At 38.3% G+C, this 23,090-nt stretch overlaps 1 protein-coding gene across 2 annotated transcripts in view; it reads right to left on the bottom strand.

The window, feature by feature from the left end:
• Positions 1 to 23,090, bottom strand: part of LOC119028226 (LIM domain containing preferred translocation partner in lipoma) — a 146,961-nt gene that overhangs the window by 79,822 nt on the left and 44,049 nt on the right. For both annotated transcript variants that reach the window (XM_037113941.1, XM_037113940.1), the window contains 2 exons: positions 14,615 to 14,808; positions 178 to 275 (listed from right to left, as the gene is read on the bottom strand). In XM_037113941.1, the coding sequence (XP_036969836.1) occupies positions 178 to 275; positions 14,615 to 14,804 (288 nt within the window). In that variant the 5' untranslated portion in view covers positions 14,805 to 14,808. The remainder of the gene's footprint in view (positions 1 to 177; positions 276 to 14,614; positions 14,809 to 23,090) is intronic.

Raw genomic sequence — 23,090 nt, 5'->3', positions numbered from 1 at the left:
GCTCCAGGAAGCATCTGGAGCTGGCCATCTCTGCAGTTGGCTGCAACTCAAATGGACAGACAGTTTTGCTGGACTGGTTACATGAACTCAGCTCTGGGCTGTCTCTGCTTTCTGCGCTGACTTTCATAGAGTTACTGACAACCAAGAAAATTTAATACAACAACACTTTTCTCTCACCTGATAATCATACGAGTTCATCGGTGGAGGAGGGAAGGAACCAGAGGATGGTGGGAAACTGGTTGAATCTTCCACAGGTGGTGGAGGGGGAGGGTAGTCTGCAGGGATGGACACACACACACAGAAACACACACAGAGAAACAAAAACGGCTTATTAAATACTTCCCCTTTTTTCTTACATTCAAACTGTCACAGTTTGAAAAGAACAGATACTTGTGAGAGAAATCCTCAAATGTCCCTCCTTATTTTAATATAGTGTGCGTACGACATTTAATGATAGATAGACAGATAGACAGATAGACAGATAGATAGATAGATAGATAGATAGATAGATAGATAGATAGATAGATAGATAGATAGATAGTAAGAAAGAACAGTTATACGGGGACAAGAATCTATACATTAAGTGAAAAAGTTCACATGACACTCTGCACAGTCAAGGTTATAAGCTGATTAGACCATAAGGCTACTGTATATAAATGATTTGCCTCAGCTCCTGCACAGTGATGTGTGGAGAAATATGCACACGTATCCAACTGCAAACACACGGCCATCCATTCAGAGTTACATGGACATGAAACTTAAATGTGTGTCAGTTTGTAAAGAACTGGGGCAGTTTATTATAAAGTGTGCTCTTTTCACATTTAAAGTGTTCTTTAAGCATAACAATGTTGTAGGTAAGACGTTAGCTGCCAACAAACTGGATTTTTGGAGTCAGAATGATTCCTCAAGTGTGGTTACATCATATTTTACAATTCAACATAAGGTTATTGTCCAAAATGAAATCAGTGCAATAAAACAATTAAATTCACTGGGAATGTAATTCTCATGAATAACCTCAATTTTTTCCATATTACTAAAGGCTCAAACAATTATTCTAATGTGAAAGGGTTGGACTTAAGTTATAAAGCCACGGCAAATAATCATTATCAGCTTTACGGAGCAATTTAGCATCTTTCAGCATATTGTTTTTTTTTTGGTTTTACAGTCGGGGGCTTTACTGTCTTGGTTCAGTCACATCTCTCATCAGTGTTGTTTTTAGCCACAACTAGAAACTGAGCAAAAAAACCCACTGACCACTACCTGCTCAGCACCAAACAGACAAACAAAGTTAGCAGCTAGCTGGTGAACATACTGCAGAGGATTATTCAGCAGCTAAAGAGCCTCAGGTTTCTCTCAGGAGATGGTTGTTGGCGACCAGTTTTAAGTTGAAGAATGTATATACACATTTCAAACTGTGTAACTTTTTCCCTTTACTACAAAATACTGTTTTAAATATATTCATATTGTCAGTTGAGTTTATTTGTGTTTTATAGCTGCAACTAGAACCCCACTGACACTTGATACTAATCTGAGCAGACCAGACCAGTTTATTGTAGATTCACCAAAAGGTCGATATTTCTTAAAGCACCACCGTATAAAATGCTGTTCATCAGAACCCAACTTGAACCGAGTCAGACATTCGAAAGAAGCTCTACAGTTATTATAAAAGACAGAAAGAGACAAAGCGAAGCCTTGTCATGCCGCGTCAATGGATTGACACGTATAATTGCAGCAATGTGGTTAACTAAGAAGCACTAATCTGGAGTTAGCATGTGTGTTTTTTCTCCCCAAGATTGGAAATGTACATGTTCTGTTACAAATGGGTTAGACTAGGTATTTGTTCTGCCAAAGGAGGAGAAACGAGCCAAATTTGTAGTTCTAAAGTCCACGCTAATCCAAGGATTGCATCCAACCACATGTTTCAGACAGGATAAGGAGTTACGTGCCAAATTAAATTCTGATTTGGCTTCTCTTGGCACAGGACTTAAGACTGAATCATGACCATGTACTTCTAAGTACCAAACCAGACATGAGCTTCGCAAATTAAAGGCTTTTATGAGACGTAATGGGAATTTGTTCCAATGCTAAGACTTTGATGAGTCCTGTTCAGAAATTCCATTTGCTTTCCATGGCTTTTATCTGTTTTCATTAGAATCTAATTGATGTCATCAATGTAGTTTATCCAAGGCAGCTGACCAAATTAATTAAGCGTGGTTTTCACTTGCCTCGACAAAACAGCCGAAAGAAGAAGAAGGGGAAAAAAAGAAAGAAAGAAAGACAGAGAGAGAGATAATGCACCATGGTTAAAATTGGACACATGTCTGCGTCTTGAGCATTACAACATCTCAGAAATTGTGAGCATTGCATTAAACATTCCCTCTGGGTGCTGGAGGGCCTCCATGTGAATTGTTTATATAATAACCTTGTGACCTCCGCTAAAACTCCAGAGTGTAACAGCTCCTCTAAACCTCTGGGAGAGAAACTAAAATATGCTGCTCGACAACAAGGATCTGCCCCAGTCCTCCCTCCCCTCTCGCTCCAGCACAGATCCTTTTTTGCCAGAATATAAGTCACTTGTAACTTGTGGTTTACAGAGAATTAAAACATTAAGTTTCATGTACGTTTCTCTCGAACATCAAAGATGTTTTGGATTTATCATTTCAGGAAACACAAGAGTTGTAAATGTTTCAGAGAAGCATGTTTTATTGAAAAGGTCTTAGAGTTCTGTATGTGGAACAGTGGAAAGCAGAGACTTGGAGCTGGAACAGGGGTCATTAAGCATCTTTGCTGAAAGGATCTTTCTGGTTATCTTCCCGCACTCAACCTTATTTTTCTAGTATCTGTCCTCATGCCAGTCATTTAGGATTTAAGTTTAAGTGCTGGTGGAAGACACAATCACTACTTGTGTTTTTATTCCTTGTTATACTTCCAATCATTTTTTCTCACAAATACCTGTTCTCAACCTTGAGGATGTCTGTGGCTGATGCATGGACAGCAAAGAAACTGTGGGTTTTTTTTGTTTTTTTTTAAATCAAGTGGCAATTACAATAGTATATCTTATTTCCATTAATGACATTTGCCAATAAAAGGAAATTATCCGCCTTTCAAAATACATCACTGGTGACCAGAAGATATTTAGCTGTGCCGTATAAATACAGTGTAATTGCAATTAATCATGATTTTATTAGCTTCAACACTAGAAATTGGAACTTGTCTCTGAAGAGTTGTAGAAATTGATGATGCCAAAGGGCAGTTAAAACACGCCCTTTCAACACAGTAACTCACTCTGGAGATATGCACACATTTAAATAGCTGTGGCTAAACAATTATCACACCGCAAAAATAAATTAAAGCTGCAACTTCAGACGTCCCATGGGGTCTTCTTGTAAACAAACTTGTAAAAGTTACGTTTTCTCTAAGTGTTTCTCACCAAAAAAAAAAAGCACTGCGCGTATCTTCGAGGTCAGACCAACGTATTCCATGTATTTTCTTCTATTTGTGGTATTTTTTACTCTCATGTCTACTCGCCTGCATTCCTCATCTTCACTGCCATCCTATGTGCACTGCTGCACATCTTCACTCGTCACCACCGAATGCTGATCAACAAAAGGAACATGTACATTTCATCATCACCTGTGTGTGTATCACATATCATATGTGTGTACACGTGCAGCAAGGTGCAACAGCGGCCAATTCATAACAACATTGCTCTACAGAGGAATAAGTGTTCAAAAGCTTTTGCTTTTGCGATCATTCAAACACTTTCTTGTTTATTCTTCTGCCTGCTGATTCTCTGCCCTTAATTTGGCGTGAGAGTAGCAAATATTCACTTCTAATATATATTTAACTTCTTTTCCGACCTTTTACATGCACAAGAACCTATATAACGCACTGAAGGGGAGGGTGACAATGATAAATGATAACAGGTCTCTTTTAACTAAACATGTTACGATAAACATGTTGATTGCGTTGCAGTTGAAGCAACCTAACTAAATATAACAGATTTCAAGTTTGGTGTCAAGTACCAGCTGTCTCTCTTTAATTATCTTATGAACTATTTCAGGGATCTTTGGGTGTCTGAGAAAGAGAGGGTGTGAGAGCGAGCATTCGAGAAAAAAACAATTTCCTAATTTTCCTAAATCTGAAAAAAAAATGTACTCTTTGAAAAAAACACAATGTTAATGAGATGTCATCTGTTATTTTCTCCCTGTTTTTCCACTTCTCTTTCTTATTCTGAGCTGTCCTCAGCAAAGAGGAACTCTCCTCTCCATTGCAGTGATATGTACCGGAATAAAAATATTATTGGCTAATTACTTAGACACTTCTATTATGGGCTACTCATCAGTTTATCCATGAAATTAATCAATTCAGTAAAAGAGTAATATGAAGTCAAATTACTCTAATTTACTTAAAAATAACATTAACAAACTCCATCACAGTAGGTGCCTGTTTGCACCTAAAATCTGGGTTGCGATCCATCAACAAACACGACTTTGCTCTCTACATCTCAGTCTTTATTATCCTCAGCTGTGCACGAACTACATCTTAGAATCTTCTTTTTGAATTACAAGAATGTAATATTAGCAATTATCTTATCGTGAAAGCGGGTAATTGTTGGTATGGGAGAAAAAAAATCCATATTATGCACACAGGTAGTGTATTTATTTTATTTCTTTCTTATGTGGATATATTTCATAACCTACCAGTATCTCAGAGGCCCTTCGAGATCCCTCACTGGCTTCCCACCGACCACACACAGTTGGCTGTGTTTATTGAAAAATATGACCAACCAGAGAGACCCCACCTCCAGGGACCGAACCCTGGGTCTCTGCCGCAGTCCACGTAGTCCTTTATCCCATCTGCATCACTGATGCGGACGATATTTCTGCTATTTCTAATAAATCTTAAATCAACATGGGTTTGAGCTGTTAAGCACTTTCTGTTCTGCCGGTTTGCGCCGTGCTTACACTGTCAGGCTTTAAAGCGGAGTGAGAAACGCTTCTGTGCTGTGAATGAAGCGGGCTCCATTTGTGACAATAGGGAGTTGAAAGCTCCAAGTGAGCACTAATGAGAGAAGCAGCAGGAAGACCTACTTAATGCGACAACTTCCCCTCTCTTTATTGAGCAATTACTTTTAAGTAGCTTCTTTGTGAACAAGGAATCCTAATCAGTGATTAAAGTTATTTGAGAGGCCATAAGAGGTATAATTGGTTATCGGGAACCAGAGTATTGTTAGGGGGGAGATAAAAGGGTGGAGATGGATCCAGCTGTGACACTGGGACTAATATCAAACTTTGTTTGTCAAGTAAGTGGTACATTTATAAACACTTCAAGTACTGTACATGACTAATGATTGAGAGCTGTGATAGACTTATACTACCTCTCTATATGTCAGTGCTTTGACTACCATTTTATTCAGTAAAAGCAGCAGAAAATAGTCTTTTTAAGTAGTTCTGCTCTGTGGTGCGGATTAATATGTTCTGTGGGGGCTGAAGGTTGAGCATATGTTTACAGATTTACATACATACAATACTATCAGAGTTACACGTATGCTAACGGTGGCCATCTGTTCTTTAAAGACTTAGGACAAAGCCCAGCACAACTGCCTTTCACACAACGCATCTAGCATTTCAGTGATGGACAGTGTTTGAGAGCAAGAGAGATAAAACTGAAGAAACCTCAAACACAGAGGGAGTTTGGTCCTATATAAAAAACACACAGCATGTTTGCCTGTGTGTTTGGGCGCGCACAACATAAATTATCTACCGCAATCTCAACTTGATTTATTGCTAAAAATGTGAGTTGCTGGCGTCTGTTAGCGTTCACGCAAGCTGCAGGGAGCCAAAATCAAGGCAGGGGAGTGAGACAGTGTGGTCCCACATGTGTCACGTGACGGCTCTTCATGCAGCAAAGCGTTGGAATGCGAAGTCATAAAACTTCTACGGTTCCTGACCCATAAAATCTAAATTGTTCATCATTTCATATATTTGCACAAACCTGAAGTAATCTGTATTAAAATAGAAGAGAAAGTCAGAGAAGTGGCTTTACTTTATTCAGTAGCGAAAAATCCATAATCCCTTCTGCACAAAAATGGACAAAGTGTTTTAAATCCTGGGTGTCAGTCCACATGCTTTATCTCCACGTACCCGTTCCAAATGTGCTGTGGCAGAGGTTGAGAGCACATTGTTTTGACATAATTATGGACCCATTTTATTCCATCTTCCGCTGGAGAAGAGCAGCTGAGCCCTGCGCTTAATTAGCATGATATGTGTAGAAGAGTGATTTATGACTTCATTTGGTTTAGAGATGCAAGGGAGGGATTTGAGGTCTTTGGAGATATACTTGTTTTAAGCGTAAAGGAGCAGACCAAAACTGGCTTCTGCTACTCTAAAAAGAATTCCCACGGGAGAGGAATTCAGATTGGGAACAATAGAGGGATTAGGTTTTTGTATGAAAGCAAAGAAACAAATACAGTGAAAAAGGTGTCTGGTTTGAATCCAGAATTGGCCTTTTTATCTTAAAAGTCAAAGGCATCAGATGGGCTGAACAATTAGTGCCTCAAATGCGATGTTGGTAATGTTTGCTGATGAGCGAAAGTGTGATTCATCAAAGGCGTAGTGGGGAGCGTCGCTGTCATTTCTTATAAACAAACGGGAGAGAGAGTAAATGAAGCCAGTCAAATGTCACAGCAGACAGTCACTGCTGTGTAAACTCAGACAGTTTCATAACTTGAAACCTTTCCAAGCAGCCTCTGCCATGCTGAGAATCTACTGTAAACTTCAAGTAAGTTCAGTTCAGCGTGTGACGTGACGAGACAGGCCATACATCAACTTTGAACTCTTCAACTTAGATCATATGGCTTCACGGCCTTTTCAATTGACATACTTGCGAGGGAGCCACCATGCTAATAAGTACAAGCATAGTTCCACAGTGTAAATGGTGACATTTAAACATAATTACCATTTAATGGATAATTAATGTAATTTATTAAGCGTCTTAATCTCTTTGACAGAGAACACATTCACTGGGCTTGTTAACTGCAGCGACTGAGATGTTATCAAACAGCTTAAAAAGAGCTGTTAATGACATGATGCAACTTAGTATGAAGTATGTATAGGAAAGCCAAAATATTGGCTCATATTAACTTAATCTCAGACAGATTGTTAAGAGAAAAACTTCAGGGCCCTCTCTTTTAAACTATTAAAATGCCTTTATTGTACTAGCAAGTTCATGTTAGACCTTAAAATAACTGTTACCTGTCAGACAGAGCTCAAGAAACAATAGGCCCTTTTACAGCAGTAGTCCACCAACAGAAATCTTGCACCGGTTCCTAGGGGTTGTGGTCTAGAAAGAGCACTACTATAGATTTTTATTGAAATCACTGGTGTGCTTGAAATGAACAGATCATCTTTGTTAAAACAACTGAGGTTATCTCAATTTGTTGCATGTGCTGTGATTTAAATGAAATAAAAACACGTATCTACACCTTCGTTCCTGTTAACAATCATTAACATAATGTGAAAGAAATTACATTAAAATGTATGCTTGGGCGCACCTAAAGTATGTGCTGATGCACATAAATAAAAACGTAAGGTAGGTCCAGTATTGTTCAAGCTATACGTCATACGATGTGACGTCTCATGATCTCAATGCAACATCTCTTCGTGGCAGAGCAGTTGATGGAATCAAATAGAGGACCACTTTTTGACACGTGCAAATTTGCTCTTCAGATCTTACTCAGCATTCAGACTTCCTTTGATTTTGTAGACTCCACTTTGAAAGAACAGACACGATCTTGAGAAAACGTTTTCACAATGCGACGATAAAAACAGAATTTAGAGAAGTGAAAAGTCTCAATGTGGCTTCACTTGACCTATAATCGGATGAAATGTCGATAAAAACCTCAACTCCAAAAAAGATAAAAACCCATTACGAGAACAAAAAAAAACCAAAAAAAAAACACAACAACATGTGAACTTTGAAGCAAAGATGAAAAGAGTCACATAATTCACTGATAAAGACTTCACACACAGTGCAGGCACAATACAACAAGTAGATGAGTTACACGTTCTACTTAGATAAAAGTGGCCTTTGTATACGCTCGGAGCAGGAGCCTGTGGTTTCTATGGGGACACTGACACACTCATTGGTGGATTTCCTGTAAATTCTCCTGGTGACACCCATGAGGGACTCTGACATAACAACCGGTAGTCAGTTTGCCTCTGGCCAGTCAAGCAGAGAGGAATAAAAACAGCTTATGCACATGGTCGACACTTTTGAACCGCTCTGAGCAAACAATTAGCGCGTTTTCTGGTAACTTAGTGCGAGAAGTTTGATAAGACAAAAAAACAGCACTTCTCGGATGTTTGGAACTTTCACTATGATTACCTCGCTACAAAAAAAACCTATTAGCCTTCATAACGAGCAGCCGAGACATAATGAGACAATACACTGTGTTTCTGGCACAAAATGACTTTGGTGTTACTTTATGTGGTTTGGTTTGGCGTTTGAAAGAAATTCAATACACATGTTATAGATTCTAATCACTCAATATTCTAATATTCTGAAAGAAGTTGCTAATGATGACTCATTCCGGTGTGAGTCATTTACTTTTGGTGGCAGACACACCAGAAGTATATCTACATACACTTCACCCAGAAAAAAATCCCCATTTAATCAATTGAATAGGATCATTATAAACAGACATTTGAAGAAGTTTTTGAAATACTGAAATAGGGGGAACTATGTAGCCCTGGAGAAATATTTTAACTCAGAATTTTGAAATAAAGAAATATCTGTTTTTTCCACACTGACTAAACAAGCTGTTTCAGGGGAAAATAAGGTCCCCAGAACACTGTTTGAAGTTAGGAAGGCGGCAGGGTCCGCCAAACATAAACAAAGTAAAACAATATGAAATTGCGTTGTCCTTTAAGGTCAGTTTATTTATTCAGTTTATTAAGTCATGAAAACAAAGAGAGTTTGTTTATTTAGCTTGTTTAGGCATAGAAAAAAAATCAGTAGTAAAATCAGTCAAACAATTTCTTTCTCTTCTGATTAAAATTTCTTCCCCAAAACTACAGAGTGACCCTTAAAAGTAGTTAATCTAAAAACAATGCGATGGAGGCAGGTCAATATTGACTATGAAGTCACGCACCTGAATTGAATTAAAGGCAATATAAATTCAAATTACATCAGCTGAACAGAATCAAAGCGTAAATACTGATCTGACTAAACAGAAACTGTTTCAGGAATGGGACTTCTGTCCTCGACATCACGTTTAAAACTATGCTCTCGTGCGTAGTTTGCACTGAAATAGAGAAGTCCCTGAGACAACTGAGCAGACTCTAACTAGTCATCAGTACGTTGCAGACAGCTGCAAAGACATCCAAAAACACATGTGCAAAACATTTTATCAAGGATATTATTTCTGTGAGTTTAAATAAAAACGAAAAGGATGTAAAGGTAGAAAGTAAGCTATTAGCATAAAGACGGGCATATGAAGGATCAAGGAAGGCCAGTTTACGCCACAATGCATGGCTGCTTTTATATCTGCCGTCTGCCAATAACATGGAGGCTTTTTAACCTGTTTTTAAAGCTTGACAGCCTACAGTAAATGATGCACTCCTGTCAATACTCTTTTAACAAAACTGAAGCTAATGTGCTTTAGAAAGGTAGTTTTTATTGCACTGCTATTGCACTGGATTGCATTACCTTGTACTGTATTCACGGTATTTTGTCCATTTCTCCCACATTGTGTTGCAGAGCTGCTACCGATCTAATTGCACATCGTTTACATTCATATCATTGTACAATTTTCTGAAAGCTAAAATATCTTTCACATCAGCTGTTGCAGAAAGAGAACTGGAGCACTGTCTGCTCTACATGGTATAATTCATCATTATAAATCAATCCTGATAGACCTTCCTGCACAACATGTACCATATGAGATCAACTTAAACCCTAAAGTCTGATCTGCTGTAAGGAATTGTAAGTGTCTGAGACCTATATGTCTTTCACTTCCTCCTGCTGGGGCTTAATCACAAAGTTCTCCCCCCAAAAAAATCTGAGGGCAGACCTCGCTAACCGTTCGCTGCCCCCGTCTGCACCGGCTCCTTTGTCTCCACAATAAACACGACCTCCGACTGCTCATTCCAGCCCTGACACTGGCCCCTGCTAGACAAAAGGACAGCGAGGCGCTGTGCCAAATTGACTCGCCCCTAATTTTTATGCTAATCCTCAATTTTACATCAGACAGTCCCCACATTTGATATAAAAGATATTAAATAAATAAATACAGAGAGACCCAGATTATCTGTTCATAAAGACGTCTTATCCTTTGACAAGTGGAGATGTCTGCTGATGGCTTTACATGTTCGCATGTTCAAAATGCTGACAACAACCAATCATCGGTCTCTTTATTAAAATTAATGTTTTAATGAAAAATAACGCTGTAGCAGCCCAGAAGTCAGGAGATTTTACCAGCTGAATGTTCACTCCAAGCTGCTGCAGCCAGTAGGAAATTAGATACAAGCAATGAGATAATGTTAAACACAACGTCACCAACAGCTGCGGGACTTTAAAACAGTTATTAATTAGTGTTGTTTCCATATTTCCCATTTCAAATCAACGGCATAGTTGACCTCTACTAAATCTTTCGAATGAAGAAGACACTCTAAGCATTACCCGGTTTATGTAATTACTGTCAGTGTGAACAGTGTGAGAGATAAAAAGGAAAAAGTGGATTAACAGTTTCTTCTCGAGTCACAGAGGTCATGAGATTTTAACAATGTGACTCTGGTGCAACTGAATTCACTTCAGCATTTACATCACAAAGTACAACATTACAACACTTCTATCATCTGACAAATGTATCCCCACCCTCTTCATATTGTTTCATTAATCCTCTTAATACCCAGACAATGATTAATTGTGGAAAATAAGACGGTGACAACGGCTCAAGATTAAATGTTTTGTCGTAAAATGACATTTTGGAATTACAAGGTTTTAATAATGCCACAGATCATCAAATGGGAATAAAATCTTGTTTTTTTTAATTTTCAAAAAATCTGTGGCCAGAGGTAAATGTCAATAATAAGAGATTAAGGGTTCATGTTGTTTTCTTTCTTCTAGGTGTGACAGTTGAATGCTGATTATATTCAACTGATAAAAATCTACAACACTAATTTATGGACAAAGGCTCCAAACAAATCAATATATTACTTTTTAGTAGACCACACAAAATTGGTAGCCTCTAAAACACATCTCATCCAGGGGCCTGAGCTATAAAACAGATTTACAACGTGCAGTGGGGACACATTCCCGAGCGTGTTTGTCTTTGTTTACCCAATATTAAATCCACTGGATGATCAAGAATTGTTCTCTTGGTCCATGGTTCCCTTCCAAACCTACATTTATGCTGCCATTGTATGAAGTGAAATTGCAAAGCAGATGCCGTCTGTTTAAGTTGATTTGAGATTTATGGAAACACGATCATAAGTTTCAAACTGGACCCTTAGAACCTGCTTAAACAAGGTTTTTATGCTCACCATCTTTAATAATTTGGAAACACAAGTACACCATCAGATATGATTTCAGGAGCGTTTTCTATAAATGAGGCCCCAGGACCGCCAAAACTTCAACACTGGTGATGTTCTTTTTCCCCTCCCTGGTGGGCAGAGCTCAAACAGGAGCCATCTAAGAACAATTTTTTTTACAAAAACTAACATCTGGAGTACCAGACATGTCCACAACGCAAACCACAAACCCCCACAGACAGCGGTGTTTTCAACTTGACAGTGTTCTCGCTGCTCGCTGAATTTCATAACCGTTTCCCCTGTTTTGGAAATCTAGGGCTCTCAGGGGGGTTTGAGGGTGGAGGTTTAGATAATGTTCACATTACAACACATATAACAGATGGGAAGGGTGGAGATCCAGTATATGGATGGGTGATAACTTGTGTGTTTATTGTACCTTTCCTTTCGAACAAATAATTGTGCAACAAATTCATAATAATAACTATAACAATAAAAATAATGATATTTATAGTATTCTGGTGAAACAAAGTGGTGTGTTGTCTTCCTATAAATTGCTCAAGTCACTTATGCAAAAATGAGGCATCAATGCCAGTAAAAGGCCTACAGGTAAGAAGGAGGAAGTGTTTTCTGTCATTTCTCACGAGCAACCAAAAAAGATTTCATATGGCATTTATTCTCATGTTATTCTTAACAGCAGGGAAAGAGTGGTTTCTCTTTATTTGCATAGATCATCCTATCGTTGTGGTTTTTTTGAGTGAAAAGGGCTTGTGCATGTTATTCAGCACCAAACTATGAACACATAAATCGAACAATGAAACAAACGCGTCTTCACAGTTCTTCACTTGCTACAGTAGGAGTCTTTATTTAGCAAAAGCCTTTTTAAAAAGGCAGGTGAATATTTCATGGTATAATATCAGCCTCTCTCTCAGCAGGTATCACTCAGCGGAGGTGATCATGAATGCAGTTGTTGCACGGTGGGGTCATGTCTGCCTCATGTAAAACAGACATGCTCGTGCTCTGTAGAGCTCAGCCTCGGTGTTTCTTCAACTTAACTCTTGATTATTTGATGATTTGATTTGGCTGAGACATAAACCTTAGTAATGCCAGACTATAATCACCAATCAAACACTAATTAAATAAGTTACCCATGAAAACGATAGTCCTAAAACTCTATTAGCGATGTGTTTTTGTAGAACTAAAACCTTTCTCACACAACAACCCATCAACTCCCAAGGGGCCTTGAAATGCAGACAGCACAAGGCTTCCTGAACTCACACATGACTGAAAAACCACAGTACTCGCACTGTACGTTCATTACAAATTAGGCATGCAACACAGCCTCTGTTACAGTCAAGAATGTTAATCATGTAAACTAGCAGATTTCAAGAGATGTGATAGTTATCTCCCAAATACACCACGTGTTATTCTTAATTCTATGTAAATCATATATGTAAATCATTACCCCTCCAACACGTGCCAGTAATTCTCAAATACACAAAAGTTGCAAGTTACCACAAACTGATTCAGCAGACCTCCCAGAAATATGCAGGTCAAAACACCAATAGTGCTGTTTCTGTTAGCAATTTCTGTAAAGCTTTTTAGAGATGTGTTCCGACTAAACATGAAGACAGTTTTAGAGGTTGCATGAGTGAAAGGAAGTCAAAGCACAGATGTGGCTGTATGCATGATGAAAAATGTAATCCCCAAAAATGTGCAATTAATGCAAGGCTTTACAGTTCCGCTTGACGAAGAGGTTAAAAAAGGGACAGACAGTACTCTGCAGCCTGAATGTCAAATAAACGGACACAACCACATGCAGTCTGTAGGAACGGTACGGACTGTTGGTCGCAGCTAAATATGCAGATAAAATTCACTACGCTTTCAGTAAGATCACAACTTAGCATCCAGATGTTACAGAAACAATAACCAACAGTCAAAAGCCAAAAACTGAGATCCACGTTGTAATAAAAACAAAAAAATGTAAAGGTTAATGATCATGTTGTGCTAAGGTTCTGCTAAGGATGTTATCTTTTCGCTTGGTTATGGTTGGTTGGTTGGTTGGTTGGTTGGTTGGTCAGAAGGATTACACAAAAACTATGGAATGGATTTCTATGAAACCTGGATGAAGGATTGGTCTTAGCCCAGAAAAGATTTTTCTCTCACTTTCATTACTAACATTGCGAGCAGTTTTGCATGGATCTTGATGAAAATATTGGCGTATTTAGATGGCTGATATCTCTGAGTGAGTACAATTCAATGCAGATCCAAACAAAAATCCTGATCCAGCAGATTCAAATATGATTTATTTGATACTGGCTTAGGCTCAATTGAATAAAGTGGACTGATGGGCCTTTTTTAAGTCTGGTTGAAAACCACATACATTAAATACTGTAGGTTGAAGTCAGAGCATTTATCAATTTTAAATCAAGTTTTACAGGACTGTCAAAATGTGTAACTATGGAGAGCAATATCAAAATGCTCTGTTATTTGCCAAAGAACAGGTGAAAAGGGATGTATGTAACATATTAGTGGTACTGAGTTATAAACATGTTTAGGAAATGAAGGAAACGAACGAAGATTCAGCAGCTGTTTTAAAGTGAAACAGTCGGTCATTTAAAGTTGGGGTTTTGTGCAGATTTAAAATCAGTCTGCAGGAGACTGAAGGACTACTTACAATCAATACAATGACATTGCTACTCAAGTTCACTTGCTCCTGAGGGAAAGCTGTCGAGTTCATTGTTGAGAAAAATAAATAATTTAAGCTGAGGAAAAACGTGGATGGGGACCGATGCTAAAAATGGAGAGTGCAACTTAATATATAAAGCATGTATGGTGTCAGTAAAGTATGATATTTGTCATGTAGGAGATCCTGGACAGTTTGGTCTGATCAAGCTGTAAACAAAGTTAAGACAATGAGTTTGAGACACACATTACATGCAAAAGATGGAGTCCAGATGGTGCAGAAGTGAAGACTGTTCACAACGAATATTACTCTTAACTCTCTGAAGTGTAATATGTTTCTAAAGTGACAGAGTAAAAGCTTGATTTCAGTGATTTAGTGGTTCCTCCTGTGTCGTTACCTGCAGTGTCAGCATGGGTAGGATCTCCCGTCTGTTTGTAAGGGTTGAACTTGGGCTTGGGTGCAACAACAGGGGCAAATTTCTTGGGCGCCTGCTGCTGAGAGATGGAGATGCTCGCACTAGACGGAGTAGTCTCCATCCTGGCAGCCACTTGTCCCGTCTGGTCGTTATTGTTCGCTGGGCTCCACATGGTTCTGATGAAAAAAACAGACAAAAGCTTTTCAAACTGAAGCTCGGACAACTGAATTCAAGAACGACAAAACGTGAGTGAACATCGATTAAAGGGACCTTCTAAGAATCACTAAATGCCTTTAGTGCTATGGTCAAAAATAGTCTTCACTATTGCATTTGAATATCATTTTAATATCATCTATTCGCATTTTCGGTCTGAAGTACTGCCTCCTTGAATCATTTTTTAGAAATGACACACTATCTGTTTCCTCAAGGATGAGAGCACCAGTGATCCTATCTGTGAAGTAAGAGGCATGAACAAAAGTAAAAAGTGGTTTCTTTAGCCAAAATTCACAGTTCTTGGAACAGTCATATCCTTTAGTAAAATAAAATATGACTGGAAAATCTTGAAATGAAATTAAAATTGCACTCAGTAGAGTGCATACCTCCACCGAGACCCAACAGCCTCCTTTAATTTCATCAAGCCTACTGAAAATATTAAACAAACCGAAAACTGAAACCACCCACAACTACTCAACCATAATTTAAGCTCACCAGATGTACGATCTGCATCAAATTGTACTCACTTGTAGATACCAGCCAACAAAATGCGCCTGATTTTTGACGTCAAGATCAATAAAAAAAAAAAAAAAGTACCAAAACATCTAACAGTGCCCTCACTTTCAATGTTAAAGAAAATTAGAAAAGAATCCTGGATCCATCCCTTTATCAGGGTCTGTATAACAAGCTGAGGAACCAACCAACAAACAAACACTGGTGAAAAACTCTTTAGCAGAAGTAATGACAAACACAAGCATTTTTATTGTTTCACAGTCATGTGCTAGTGCTCATGACCTTTCGTTGTTGGGTAAGTTAGGTTTACATATGAGGAGTGAGCTTGGTTAGGTAATGGGGACACAAGACTAATCTTGCTCATTTCAAGTTCCTCACAAAGCAGCCTGAAATTATAGGAGGTCATGTCATAATGCAAAAAAGAAAAAAGAGGGTAGTGAAAGTGAGTGTTATAAAAGAATGTAGGGTTTAGGAGTAAGGCTCTAGGTCAGGTGATGGTTAAGGTTAGGTCCCATGTTCGGGTCACGGTTGAGTATAAGGCTCATGTCAATGTAAGAGATATAAGAGTGAGCTTGGTTAGGGTCAGAATATCAGGGTATGCCAATCTGAGTCAAAGTAGAGCGGATCCAACAACAAATTTAAAGACTGCAGGTGTAAGATGGTGTATAGGTAGGCAAGCTTTCAACCTCTACTGCAAGGTCTCTTTACAAGTAATTCTTGCAAGTACACAAGTAATTCTGTCCTTTTTTTTATGTGTGAACAACCAAGTTCAGTGGAGGCACGCAAGTCACATAAAAGGGTTTATGGAGAGATATCAAGGGGGACAGTCAGATGAAACCAGGGCTGCCTTCCAATGTAGCCATTCCAAACAGGTACAAATATTTATTTAGTAAGACGACATCAGAGGGTGAGGTTGTCTGAAGCACACTGAAGCTTTAAGGTCAAGTAGTCCAACAAGACTCCCACTCCCCACACTGGCCTCTCTGTGTTGTTAGCTGCATTCCAGACAACACTGTGTGTCTCCGCACATCAGCAAAGCTGCCGTTACTGAGATACGCTTTAAATCGTGGCCAGAACATTTCATTGCAGAACATTATTATGTTAAAGTGCACTGGACATGTGATATTTAAAAAAAATCACCACTTCATCATTGTATCCTCTTTTGTGTAAAAATCTTGATGTATTTATCACATGAATTGTTGAGCAATGGCCACAAATGTGTTTTGTGAGGTCAAAACAACCTTTGACCTTTAACTACCAAAATCTAATTAGCTCATCCTTCAGTCCAAGTGGTAGCCAAATTAGCAGAAAAAAAATCCCTGAGGGTGTTCTTGAAATATCGTGTTTGAAATAATGGGATGAAAAAAACAACCCCAAAACAAAAAGCCTTTACCGCAAACACATTAAAGTGATGCAGCTGAATAGAGAAGTCACCAGCAGCAACACTTTCTGATTATACTGCTACCAGTCTATGATTTGGTCATTTTCCTCATACTGCACAACGTTATATATGACAAAACTCCAACTTAGTGTGTAAAACATGTTAAACTGACATCGTCTCCCAGTGAGGACGTGTGCTAGTGGCTGAAATCTGTCTCAACATCTGACAAAACCTAACCCTAACCCGACGTGTATAAGATTCAAGTCTACTTTTGTTGTTTCAACTATTGAGTCATACTGTTGAAGCAGCTGATCTTATTATCTTGTAAAATAATAAAAACAAGTTTCAACACACAGTTCTGACGTGTATTCATTTGTCCAATTTAAAAAAAAAAAAAGTAACAACAAAGTGGAGAGGAAATCACTTTGAACTGTGAACCTCTCATCCTGTCTTGCAATGCCTACATGAGAACAACAAATCAAAACAGTGGTATGCGAGACAAAGAGCGGCGAAAACAAAGTCTTTTAAAACCAAAAAGACATAATAACAGAAAAGATCAATGGATTTTCAGTGTTGATGCAGCTGTCAGAACAGATGGGAGATCAGTGTTGAACAGGAACGGGACATTGATCACAAGTAATTTTCTAATTATATCTATTTATTTGTATTTACTGTATTTCATGATGGGGTAGAGTTATACTGAAGAATAACATTGTCACATGCAGCTAATATATTGATAGCAAATCAATATAATGAGTTTAATTTGCCTATCATGTTCTAATGGTGGACTTTTATGACCTTATTACAGTTACAGTGAAGAGCAGACTACAGCAGAGTAAGAGAACTTGCTGCGGCTGAGGACACAAACATCCAGTATTTCACCATTGCATTCTGAAATCACTTGAAATATTTGAACTATTTATATGCTGCGCTTTTTCCCATCCATCTTTTTGTTTGTGTTTGTTGTGCTCTGTTCTGATGTTTTTGCTGTTTATTATCCTCCGTCTGACTGATACAGGGTTTACATTCTTTCTCTGGAGCAGAGCAGAGAAGCCCACGCACAATCATCTTTTAATATCTGCTCAAATCCCTGCTCCTCCTGCCGTCTGAATGGTTCTTACTTTTGATATTCCTCCCCGCTCTTAATGCTACGATTCAGACGCACGCTGGTGTCTCACACCCACCTGTCCTTTCAATGCAAATGCTTTCATTTTCGCGACGTTCCAATGGCTGACAAAATAAAAGATGAATTAGAAGAAGAGAAAAAAGACGAAAATGATCTTAGCGTGTGTGAGTAAGACTCAATACACGACATGTTGAATGGAACACGGTTTCCCGTATGTGGTTACATTTTTTGATGATGGCAAATATTTCATAGTGGAATGTCACTTTTGGGTACTGCGTACTGACATGTACATTAAAACCAGTCAAATCAGTTTGTCTGCTATTCAAAATAAACTTTACTTAAAAAAAAATAGGGATATATAGGCATTTAGGGAACACAAACCAGAACCAAACACACTGATTACCTCAATATATTATCACTCTTCTCACAGCTTTTCCTTTATTATAAAGTACAACATCTGTATTAAATAATGATCATTCTGAACTGACTTCCAGTTTTTATTAAATCCACTGCCTATTGGAGAAATCACAAATGGTTAACAGCGTGTTCTGTAGTTCATAAAGAGGAATCGTTTCTGAAAATAAATGGTTTTGTGTTCCTAAGCAGCACAATCACTTGCATGAATTGTAAGCAGCAAGCTCAGCGAGGGATATCTAAAACCTAAACCCAAAACCATCTTTATTATCAAATACAATAAGAGCAGAGTAGAAATATATATGATTTTATGAGCCAGCCTTTTAAGACATTAGAATATTAAATATATTAATTATTTTTCCAATTAAACATCTCTCAGTACATCTAAAAACAGCCTTCATAAAGAGCTGGGTATTGTAGTTTTTAAAAGAATGTTACCAGAGTACTTGGCCTATTTTAAATGGCTGATTAATACACATTTTGTCCTCGAGTGCACTACAGATATAATATGTGGCAGTAAAAATAAAATGCAGTGCCCTTGTTCATCATCATTGTAGCTCACTGTTGCACTGCTCTCGATACCAAGACAATAGTTGTTAACAGGATTAATTTATTGTTGGTTTCGCTCTTTTCACAGAAGGTCGAAAATAAGAAAAATATAGATTAACAGACTTATCTTTTATGAAAACAATCTTAAGAGAAGACAAAGCCAAGGCGAGGAGTCAAAAGTACATGGCCAGTATTCAAACATAACATATCTGTTTCTCTCTAAGGCCTGGCAGTCACATACTGTCAACTGTTTTCAGGGCATCAAATAGATTGCGTATTTGAAATCCGCAGTTTTCAACACCTTTTAACATTGTGAGACATGTGTCAAAACAAAGACTCCGCTGTGGTCTGATTTTTGAGGCAGAAGGGATTGCACAGAAGACCATCCACTTCCAGTAAGCTGAGAAGAATGAGTCAGACATTCAACTTCCACAGAGACGAGGAGGCAGGTCTTCTGAATATGTGCTGCAGCTGCCTTTTCTGTGATCAGTGTTTTCATTTATTATCATTATTATTATTATTATTATCATTATTATCATTATTATCATTATTATTATTATTATCATCAGGGGAAGATATTTTCAGTTCTACTTTGACTGTTTTTTATGAACTGAAAAAACGAACTGAAAACACAGTTCCCTCTGTTTTACTTTGTTTTTATGTGGCGGACCCTGCCACCTTTCTAGCTTCAAACAGTGTTCGGGGGACTTTATATTCCACTGAGAACAGCTTGTTTACCCAGTTATGTAAATGTAAAACATTTCGGAGTTTGAATTATTACTGTATCAATATTATAAATATCAAAATCTTGAGTTTGAATTTCTGTGACAAAACTACGTAGTGTCCCTTTAAGGGAGGCTCTAAACAGTGAAAGAGCTGAGTTGGCTCCTTTTTACTTTCACAGTGGAGAATGTTTATGTCCAACAGTACCTGAAAGTGACACAGCACTAGTGATTAAGAGGCACCACCAATAATAACCTGCTCAAAGATTTTCAGATGACATGATTATGTGACTTATTTCTTGTTTGGAATTTATTCATTATTATAATTTTGCCTAAAATGCTGGTTAGGAATATCCCTATATTTTACTTTTATATCTTTCATTTATTCCAACAAACTAATTCCTACATTTCTTGTGTGGGGTCCAACTCCCTTTAAGGTTTGGGTTCCATCATTTGTTTTGATACGTTCATGAGATGCTGTGCTGTATCTTGCATTTCTCACTTCCCTTATATTTCACACCAGCTGACGACAGTGTAGTTTTCTGTGTCTCAGGTGCTTTTTCAGATAAAACTGTATCTAAATCAGATTTAAAGACACTATGCTTTGGAGAACATCATGACCCTCCAGTGAAGCAAAGTCAAAATGTTGTATTAATTGTCTTCTATGCATGTGTTCTCAGTGATAGGATACAGGCCATTAGTCTAACACAGGCAGATGAACGCATTGACAGTTTGGAGTTTCCATTTCACTGCATATGTCTCAGGACTGTGGGAGGAAACCAGAGCACCCAGAGGAAACCCACACAGACACAATAAATGCAGCATATACCATGTGTGTGTCAACTCAAGAATCAAGAAGTCTGATGATGTATTAAAGTTATTTATTTGATATGATTTGTTTTGTTTAGTTTGACTTGGACTTGGAGTTCTGTGATCGGTTGCTGCTTAATAAGCTTATTTCTGCATCTGCTCACAGCACTTCAGTATCAGCCATAATGTGCTCTGTGGTAAAGTCACTACTTTGTGAACACAGACAGAAAGAGGGAGTGAACAGACCACAAGAAGATGTGCAAAAATGCACACCCACTTACCCATTTCTATAAGTAAGGCATATGGCATAGGTCAGAAGTACAGATGCAGTCAGAAGAAAATGCTGCCTCCATATCAAAGCCTCATGAAAGGAAAGTCAATTGTGATTGCCGGGGCAGTTGCGAGATGACTCACAAAGCTGTGACACCGTGTTTAACAATTTGCTTTATAGGGGGCACGGCAGTCGGGCTGTCTTCTCACAGCTGTTCTGCTGCACTTTTACAGCTGTCATTGAGGAACTGCTGCAGGTGTTTCTGCTGCATTAATCTTTCATACCCACCAAGGAAACTATCAAACAAAACCATCCAAAGAGGACCACAGAGAGTACAGAACTCTAACATAAAATGGCAAGGTTCAGACATTTTTTCAAGAAAGCGTGGCACGCTTTCTAGCAAACCTTTGTGGCTAGGAGACTGAATTGCATGTTGAAAACATACACAAAACTGCCAAACTTAATCTGGCAGCGCTTATGATCTGCTTTTTCAAAATGCTTTAGTAGCTTCAATAGCTTCTCTTTTTTTTGGTCTTTTTTTAGCATAGACAAATGCACAAAGAGCTACAGGTGACTGTTGTTAATGCAGTAGACTCAAGTGGATTATATTTTTCAACATAAGGAAGCAAAAGCTGAGAATCTAAAACTATTTTGTACAACATCTGAGCACTGTGGTTTGAAACAAACTTACTTAAGCATGAATAAATAATGTGTTTATTGTGGACCATTTTCAGTGCTGGATTAATGTGCATCTGGTGATCTAACCAGTATCATTAAGCGACAGGACGGTGAATGTGCGAGCGACTCAAAATAAACTATAGCACCATCATACTAAAGGAAACCTTTTACTTAGTTCAACAGCGTGGCTAGCTGCTGTGTTTTGACAATAGCTGTGACACAGAAAGAGAAGACACAGATGACACCTTGTAAGATCAAGTCATTTTTGGCTTGGTTTTTCTCACTGGATTTGTGGAAAGAGAGAAAAATATAGAATATCACCAGACACAACAGTCAAGAGGCTAGAGGTCAAGATGAGTTGATAGTAGAAAGCAGTGGAGACCATGACCGGCAAGTCTAAAACTCGCCTCTACATCAGTAAATCTGTTATTTTCACAACCTGCAAGAAAAAAAAAAGCTATGATGTTTTTTTATTTTTTACACAAAATAAAAATACAATACGATATGGATTAAAATAAGAGCTGTTTAAATTGGTAATAGAAAACTTCTTGACTGTTAATTACTGACCACACAGTGTAATGTTGTAGGTTCCCTATAAACATCGCTTTGACGATTGCTATTTGATTTGTGGGGTTGTAATCCCCAGGTAACAGTGAAACAACGGTGGAAACTCTACACTGCAAGAGAAAAAGAACCCTGCTGATGAAGGGGGCAAAAAAAGGAATAATGGAAACCACGGGCATTCAGCCTATGGTGAGCGCCGATGTTGTGTCAACATTTGTTCTACTGTTGATCGGGGATTCCCCTTACCACCAAAACTTCAGACTGTTCAAAACGAGCATCTTTTCAACTGCAGCAGTTAATAACGAAATCCACCTTACTTATGAATACATCTGGGTGTTTTAATCAGACTTTTATTAGTACTAAGATTAATGTAATAAGGTTTGGGATTCATATGGTTGTTGTTTAGTTCGGAAAGTAACCGGCCTGCTATAGTGGTAGCCAAGTAGCTGACGTTGTCTTTGCAACAGTGGGGCCGACAGCATTACGAAAGGGAAACTATAGGAGGCGGGAAGAGCAGAAATGTTTCTTTTTAACCTTAATAAACTGATGCTACATTAATCATGGTAAATATCGGAATCAGGGCACCAGAGCAGAGGTGGCCTGAAGATTAGAGGAGCGAGTTTGGGAAAAGTATAAAAGCAGCACATTGCTCTTCCCAGTTTACCACCACAAGAGACGCCATGATTGTTGCCAAGACCCTTAATCTTTCAGCTGCTCTAGGTGGGTATCTTAGTGGCCAGTGGATCAGACCGGTTGTACTGGGCAGCTTAAAGGTGTGAATGTGTCTAACTGTGTGAGTGTGATCAGGATGCTCCTGTAAAAAGAGAGAAACTGGCTCTTAGAGAAATTTCCCTGAATAAATAAATGTTTTTAAAAAAATCATAGCCAAGAAAATCGGTGTCCGCTGCTGTCATTTGCTTTGCATATTACACTTTGAGCCAACATTCCACAGCAATCTGCTGGTTTGCTATACACACCAGGAAGAGACTACATATGAAAATGAACAAATGTCCTCAAAAACTCTTCCACACATCCAGTTTATATATTATATATCAAAGGTGTTCGTAAATATCTTAGGGCGTATAAGACATAGTGACTAAGATTTAAAGGGCAATTTCGATGCACTTCTCCCACCTTGTGCCCTGTCCCAAGAGTAGAGTTCAGTTAACTACACAGCCCTTGGTTCACTAGGCACCGATCAAAACATCACTTCAAAA

Source organism: Acanthopagrus latus, chromosome 11 (assembly GCF_904848185.1).
Source record: "Acanthopagrus latus isolate v.2019 chromosome 11, fAcaLat1.1, whole genome shotgun sequence".
In the NCBI taxonomy this organism is placed as follows: Eukaryota; Metazoa; Chordata; class Actinopteri; order Spariformes; family Sparidae; genus Acanthopagrus; species Acanthopagrus latus.
This window is presented reverse-complemented; position numbering and strand designations above follow the sequence as displayed.